Source organism: Solanum stenotomum, chromosome 7, assembly GCF_019186545.1.
Source record: "Solanum stenotomum isolate F172 chromosome 7, ASM1918654v1, whole genome shotgun sequence".
Classification (NCBI taxonomy): domain Eukaryota; kingdom Viridiplantae; phylum Streptophyta; class Magnoliopsida; order Solanales; family Solanaceae; genus Solanum; species Solanum stenotomum.
The window spans coordinates 42419760-42428420 of record NC_064288.1 but is presented as its reverse complement, the minus strand read 5'-3'; the positions used below and the strand labels follow the sequence as shown (position 1 = coordinate 42428420).

The window sequence follows — 8661 nt, the reverse complement described above, 5'->3', positions numbered from 1 at the left end:
GGTAACTTTGTTTCTTCACGCAAATCCTTTGTTTCTTCACGAAAACCCTAAACTCAGCAAATCCTTCACGCTAACGAAAGAAGAACCTTCAGATTAGGTCTTGTAGATTTGAGAAAATGAGAATCGGGCTTAGAGATTTAGAGATATTATTTAGAAATGGTTCGGGTTCTATTTTGGGAACGTAAGGGTTATATAAAACGGGTAAGATATTTTTTAAACACTTAGCGACGTGTAGTTGAAAATAATTCACATCAAATATGTTAAGAGGGGTATGTAAACACCCGTGTAGTTTAAGTACTAAAGTAAATTCTCGTGCCAAGTTCGAAAGGTTTTTATGTATTTTCCAATAAGATTTTATTAAAAGTGAGAACATGACCAACCAAAGATATATCCACACACTGTTAAACATACAGCTCACTGCCGCTCAATTATTTGTCCTGTAAACATAGAAACATTCGTAGTATTCTACATATCAAAACATTGGTACTTTTCACTGTTTTGTCCTAACTTGATATTTTCTATTATAATCTCATTTATTTCTCTTGTATATAATTTAATTTAAGTGGCTCATCAATTTGATAATGACCTTCACGTACCTAATTATTTCTTCTGTCAGTTCACCCATCATATTTCTTTTCTTTTTTTTTCATCAGAAAATTCACATAAATAAAAAATAAGACAGTGCCATTATCAGTCAGCCATTGAGTTCCATTATATGAAAAAGGATATTCCCTTTTCCTGGCATGAAATTAGTGTACTAAACACATTTTCATTTCAATTATAAGACTTTTATTTATTTATTTACTGATAATAACAAATACCTAATAATGACAAAATAAAATGGATTAAAAAAATTAAGAACCCAACGTCACCCCATATTCTTATTTGCTTCTTACATATATAATATACAAATACAAAATTTGACTCTCTGGTGTAAACACATGTTCAATTATGTATTAGGGCCCACGGTGTGGTTCACACGCATTATTAAACTAGGATTAAAATATTGAAAATTGAGATTATTTACATGGTAATTAATGATTAGAAAATTACTATAGATGTTGAAAAATTAACTGTCTTAATTGGAGGTGTCAAAAATGAGTTGATTCGCCTAATCCGCTCAAAATTTAAGGATTGAGCTCAAGATAATTTGAATTGTGTTCAATCTCAACTAATTCAAGTCTTAACCTATTTTAAGAGAATCATCAATTGAGCCTAATTTAATCTCTCATTTCAATATGCTTTAAGACTCTTTATTATGTATGTTCCTATAATGAAGGTATGAATTACTATCTATTTTATAACTTTTAGGATCTATCTATCCATTTGTAACTTCTTTTTTAAAATTTTCTCAAGTTGATATTCTAATTTTGGTTATAAAACTTAAGCCAATTTGAGCTCAAAGTAAACTTGGGCGGTCAGGACCCAACTCAATTTCTATTTCAACCCATTTTACTATCTCTAATTTCAATCCAATTCGTCTATTTGATACCCCTAGTCTTAATTATTCAATGTTCAGATTTAGAGATAACATCTTAATCATTAAGATATGCATTCAGATTCAGACATTAATTTTAATAAAAATAAACTATGCTTTAATTTAACATTCAATCAATTAACATGTGTGATTTTGCTCATAAGAAATGTGTTATATTTGAACTATTTTTAGAAGTATGTTATTCTGGAATATGAAGCAATAATATCGACTTACATAATATGCGGGTAACAAGATGATGGAACAGTTGTGAAAATTTGTGATTATTGCACAAGTAGAATGACCAGAAGTTTGTATTTCAAATATATTGAAGGTTAAATGTATTAAAAAGAGATACCATAAAGATTAAAATTATAATTTAATATTATTTGAGGGATAAAAAAATGGCATTAACCCATTTAATAATTTAATTTCTATATTGTTAGTTCACACATTCTTATTACATATCATATCTCGTATAAATTAGAATTAATTATACTATACATGCCTATAATATGACTTAATTTTGAATATACTTTATGTATTTTAAAATCAAATACTTATACTTTCTCTAAGGCCTATTCTTAAATATAATAAGTACATCAAAGTATCTATTACTAATATATAAGTGGCAATAAGCACACAACTGGGTGTCAACATTATAAGTGGCAATAAGACACAACTGGACGTCAACATGTATGTTTCACCGCAAATTTAGCTACTTAGTTATTGGTTGGAGCTTATAATGTCAAAGGTCTCAGGTTCAAACCTTACTACTAGCAACATTAGTTTATTTCATTGTTCATTTTGCTCCTATGTTGTTTTATCAATTAATTTTTATAAAGTTTATGGCATTTTTCTTCTGTATTTTTATATAAATAATTTAGCCATACATTTCGCAAAAAATATTTAGAATTTGAATGTTTTTTTAAAAAATTAGTTAAATTATTTAATTTGATGAATTTTTAAATTTAAGCTATGTAAAAGGTGAAAGCACAATAATTAACAACCTAAAATATTTGAAAAACATATTAAAATGTGATTAACTGTCGAAATTTCACATGTGCCACATAGATTGGGACAACATGAGTAACAATTATTATTTGAAAATTACATTAAGAAATTACTAAAACTCTTGAATCGAAATAAATAGAAAGTACTTATATCACTTTTCTAAATATCTTAAATTTATGTTATTTTATTTTCATTAAGATTAAGACGTTTGAATTTTAATAGACATATAAATGATTAAGATATTATCTCTAAAACTGAACATTGAATGATTAAAACTATTTATTTTTCAACATTTGAATGTGTGTAAAATATTTATTTATTTATTTATTATTTATAATTATAATAAATATACAATTTAAATAAAATAATAATTAAATACTAGAAAAATAGAAATTCAATAAAAACAAGTTTATTATTTGATAAAAAAAATCATAAGATAAAATTTAAACAATATACTAATAATTAAATATTATATTAATAATATCTTTGAGAAAATATTAATTTAATCACTAAGCTAATAAACATAAAATATATCAGTTATTATAAACTTAATGTATCTAAATTATATCAAATGAATGAAGAGAAAGAACACTATTTTTCTTTAGTTAGGTAGTTCTCCCGACCGTAAGACCCTTTATGAGTAAGGTTAATCGAAAGCCGGGAAAAGTTTATTGGCAAGAGGGAACCATTTCTCACCCAGCCCTACCTACCCTATGTATTCGAGGGAGAGGCTGGAATCGAAAAAGACCAGGTTCCACACTTATGAGACAGGCAGACGATATGAGACGAGCAGTTTTTTGAAGAGCGAATTCGATCCTATAGTCGTCTAATCATCTATAATCAAGCCATAGGCATTGCTGCATCAAATGAGTAAAAAGAGCGTCAAGTATGCGTCAGTCGTTGTTTAAGCATTTAATAGTTTAATAAATAGCACTCAATGATTTAAAGACTTTAAGTTTAGATGACAAAATCAGACACTTTAAGCCTCATTCAATGGTAGTAAGAAGTCGTCACTTATTTTTAAAATAAAATTTTATTTTTATTTATTATTTTTGAAATATCAATAAAAGATATTAAATACTTATTTTCTAAAATATTTTTTAAGATTTAATACTAAACATCATTTAATAAGGATAGTTTAATAAAATACATATATCGATAATTATTTTCTTAATTTGAGTGTCAAGTCAAATAGTGAGAAATAAAAATAAACGAAAGAGTAATAAACAAATGTACTTAATGGACTGCAATCTAAATAATTAAGATTTAGACTTTCGTTAATAGCAAATAAATAAGATCTTAATTAGATGAGGATCTATTGTATAGAATACTCATTAAGGAAAATAATTGTATTTGCTCATGTATTCTTAGGTTAAACAAATATAAAAGACCCTTGCAGAGTTTCCCAACAGCATAGAGCTTGGGAAGCTCGGATCCAATCAAGATCCGAACAACAATGAGCACTCCTCCACAAAGCAAAGTAGATCAGAACTTTATAACATAAAACATGAAACTATACAAGTATAGACAAAATCAAACAGACCCACAAGCCAGAATTCTCTAAAAAGGCCTAAAAGATTAAAACTTTCCATATGAATAAACAGATCAACAATTGATCTTTTTACCAATGGATGAAGGTTGAGAAAAGAAATGTGTGGAAAAAAGTTAGACAGAAAAGAGAGTGTGTTGTAAGAAAATAGATTTACGTCTGAAATGATAAAGGGATTTTTGCTTGATCATACAACTTATGTGAGAATAAATAAATCCATGTGACTGTTATGTAGGATAATAATAAGGGTGAAAACATGGGAATTAACTGGTCAAGGATAAATAGAAGTCCAAAGTTGAATGGTAACAATAAATATATCAAAAGAATATGACGAGGATATATATAATTCTTTAAAAAATACATAAAAAAAATATGACCTTTTTCCGTACTTATTATATAAGAGATTGAATTAATTTTATTTTTTTAAAAACAAAAGTAGGAATGGCAATATTATATTTAAAGAAATTCAAAAAATTAATTAATTTGAAAACTTAGTTAAGAAGATACAAAGTGTGAATATATGAAGAAAAATATGGTCTGTGCAATTTTTGGAAGTTAACGTAAAAGTTAAAAGCTCTGAACTGTTATTCGTACAAATTTTTGGATCCTTTTCATCTTGGCCAAAACATTATGATTGTGACTTTTACATCCATTCTAATTTTTTAAGGTGGACGAATTCAATTTGTCCACTACATTCACATGGACAAAAATACTCATCATCATATTATCGATGTGAGATTTTATTAAATATATTATTATTATAAATTATTCGTGAGATTATATTGAATATATTATAAATTATGTTAAAAGATTGCAGGTTAAAATGGTCACCAGTGTTAAATTTTTGTTCTTCTTTAAATGGTCATTACGTTTTCACTAATCATTCCTCAATTTAAGTGACTTAAAGTTAATTATACGTTTGATAAGTAAATTGCCAATAATTCATTGAATTATTATAGAGAGTAGCAAACATAATAATAGAAGTACAACACATTAATTTGGTTCCCTAATAATTTTTCAGTAAATCATTAATTCATAAAAATTAGGCCAAATGTACTTTTCAGCTACCAGAAATTGGTCCTTCCCCTTGATAAACAAATCTACTTATCTCCGGTTTGAATTTCTTCTTCCAAATTTCACCATCACTCTCCTTTTTCTCAATTTCAACTATTACCAGTTCTTCAGTTAACCGGTTAACCACCACCATCACCACAAAATTACCATTCTGCCCCTCCACCTTCACGGTGGCGCCACTCCTCTGTGCCACCGTCATCCCCTCCGCCTCCGCCACCTCCTCAATTTTCCCGATTACCTTCTCCGGCGTCTCCCTCGATACGAATCGTTCCTTAATAATGAATCCACCATTGCCTTTAAGCAAACTGGAGAAATTAAAACCAGATGAATACGAGATAATATCAAATGCGTTAAGGAATTCTCCAGTGGAACCTGGACCCGACCAAGATTTGAATTCGAATGGGTGATGATCTGATTTCACCTCTTGATACCCTTTTTGAAACCACGGGTCATTCTTAATCTCCTCAATGGTGATACGAGTAACCGGGTTGATATCAAGCAATCGGGTCAACAACCTCTTCAGCTCCGGCGACGTCCATTTCGGGCAACGAAATTCGCCTTTGTAAATTTTCCGATACATGGTCATTAAATTTGTATCATTGAAAGGTAAATACCCAGCATTGAACACAAAGAGAATAATACCACATGACCATATATCCACCTTAGCACCATCATAACCTTTCTTCGCCAAAATCTCCGGTGCCACATAAGCAGGGGTACCACAAAGTGTATGTAGCAAACCATCCGGTCGGATCTGATCCCTGACAGCGCTTAACCCAAAATCGGTAACTTTCAGGTCCCAATTTTCGTCGAGTAATAAATTCTCCGGTTTCAAATCACGGTGGTAGACCCCGCGAGAGTGACAGTATCCAACGGCAGAGATTAACTGCTGGAAATATCGACGGCTGAGATCTTCGCTAAATCGGCCGTTAGCTATTTTAGCAAAGAGTTCACCTCCTTTAGCGAATTCCAGGACGAAGTAGATTTTCTTCTTAGTAGCAAGAATTTCATGTTGGCGCACGATATGAGGATGACGCAACCGGCGCATGATAGAGATTTCTCTCTTGACGTGCCCCGTTAGCCCACCTTTGAGTATTTTCTGTTTGCTGACGACTTTAATCGCCACACTCTGTGCCGTCCTGAAGTCTCTGGCATGATACACTTTACCAAAAGCACCACAACCCAGGAGTTTTCCCAGCTCATATTTGTCGAAAAGGTTTGAATTAACGTCGTCTTCCGGCGGAGGTAATTCAGCCGGAGTTAATTCAGCGTAGATCGCCGCAGCAGCGGATAGTAAAGATTGACTGCCTTCATAGTTATTATGTATGATCTCTGGCATAACTATATCCACAAACCGGTAAACTAGTAACCCCTTTGTGAATTTTCTCTACCCTTTGCATTAAAACACCGAGCAAATCAAATTTGCTCGATATTGGAAATTTTGATACTTCAATCTTTCCGGTATCCGTCTTCGTCAATCAGTGAGGATTGAGAGGAATTTGCAGAAAAAATGGGTTAATCGCTAGAAGTGTAGAGAATGGCTATGGTAGTTGAAGAATTTTGAGTGCAAAACAAAGAAGATGTATTTGATTTTTTCTTAAAGCAAAAGGGCAGAGAGAAGAGAGATAAAGAAAACAAATTATGGTATATGGAGAAAATGTGATAGCATTTGTACAGGTATTTATTGTTGAAGGAATATTGCCGTCTCTCACTTAAACGAGAAAGATGGTCCCACACGTCGTCGTACGGTTGTTTGTTTTCCCACTTCTTTTTTCCAATTTCTTTTTCTCTGTCCTTTTTTTTAGACCATACTGAGTTTAGGGCATCTTCAAGGTATCTTTGGCGATATTCTCTATTTTACTTGTCAAATATAGAATATATTTAGCTACAATTAGCTTTAATTTAATTATCTATTTTACCCTCTAGAATTTTCTTTTCTTTTCTAAATAATATATTATTATTTCTATTTTATTTTTATTTTCTTATTTCACAATATAAATTATTATTTTTCCAAACAATCCCTCTATATAATTTTTATGTAATATAAAATTGTATTTGTTTCAAATTATTTAATTAATATTAAACTATATTTTAAATTTTTTAAATAACATAAATTGCAGCATATATTATATATTATACCATTAATGAACAATTCAAATGAAAGTGAATCATTAATAAATACAGTTACATAAACATTATATAAATACTCAACTTTCAAGATTATTAGTGGGTCTCATTAATGCTTTATTAATACATTATGGAGGTCAAAATTAGGGCTGGGCAAAAACACCGAAAAACTGAAATACCGAACCGAACCGAACTATTTCGGTTTCGGTATTTCGATATTTCGGTATTTCGGTTTTCGATTCGGTATTCGGTGTATGTTTTTGTATTTTTCGTTATTTCGTTTCGGTTTTCGGTATGTAATTTTTGTGTTATTCGGTATTTCGGTTTACCGAAATATATTATATTAAATAATAAATATTATATTTTTAATTAAATTAGGTCAAAACTCTTTAAACCTTTTGGTCTTTTCAATTTTTTTACTTTACTAAATTCTATTATTCTAACTTTCTAAGCTCTGCTTTAGGCTTTAGCAGCAGCCAGCAGCCAGCAGCCGCACAACCAGCAACAGTCAGCGACCAGCAGCAGGTGACAACCAGCAAGTCAGCAACCGCCAGTTCCGTCGACCAGCAGCAGCAGCCGCCAGTCCTGTCAACCAGCAGCACACACAGCAGTAGCAACCGCCAGCCACCAATCCCAGTCAACTAGCAGGGCTCAGGCAGCCGCAGCACCACGCACAGCAGCAGCCGGCGACCAGCAGCGACAACCATCAGCTTTGAGGTATTTTTTTCTTATAAATATATAAAATAATTTTAAGTTTTTAACTTGCATTTAGTCAATTACTTGAGAATATTTTAGTGCATTTGGATTTTGATCTATCCATTAAAATAAACTAATAAAGATTTCAGATTTGTATATTTTTAATTTTTATATTTAAACTTTATTTTTTTATTTTGATTTGCTCATTTATATAATTGTAATATTGTATTTTCTAATTTCTAGCAAAGGGTCAAATCTTAGACAAAAAAAAAGAGCAAAAGTAATAAAGAAAAAGAAACCACAATGAAAAAATGCATCCAATTGTCATTTTCTTTTCCTTATTTGCTCCTTAATATTGTAAGTGTGAATTCATTGTGAAATGATTTTTTTAATTATATAGATGGCTGAACAAAATCAATCAAATGTGGGTGTGGCTAATCAAAGTCGAATAAGTATGGCTGATTCTACGGATAATACACCTACTACTAGCAATGATGCCTCAATTGGCACAAAGGAAACAAAAAAAAGAAAAGAAATGGATCCTAGGTCTACTGTTTGGCAATACTTCGAAATTTTTTTTGAAAATGGTTTATTAGTTAAAGCAAAGTGTTTACATTGTAAACAAAACTATGCTGCTAATACAACTAGAAATGGAACAAGTGGACTGAGACAACATTTGACTAACCGATGTAAAGTGTATAAGCCCCCGCCTGTTGCACCTGGCATT

General features: G+C 30.8%; 1 protein-coding gene across 1 annotated transcript; it reads right to left on the bottom strand.

Annotated features, from left to right (window-relative positions):
• Nucleotides 1–4955: 4955 nt before the first annotated feature.
• LOC125870974 (CBL-interacting serine/threonine-protein kinase 14-like) lies at nt 4956–6756 on the bottom strand. The gene has a single exon (XM_049551532.1). The coding sequence runs from the start codon at nt 6448–6450 to the stop codon at nt 5098–5100; it is 1353 nt and encodes a 450-aa protein (XP_049407489.1). The 5' UTR covers nt 6451–6756; the 3' UTR covers nt 4956–5097.
• Between the last annotated feature and the right edge of the window lie 1905 nt (nt 6757–8661).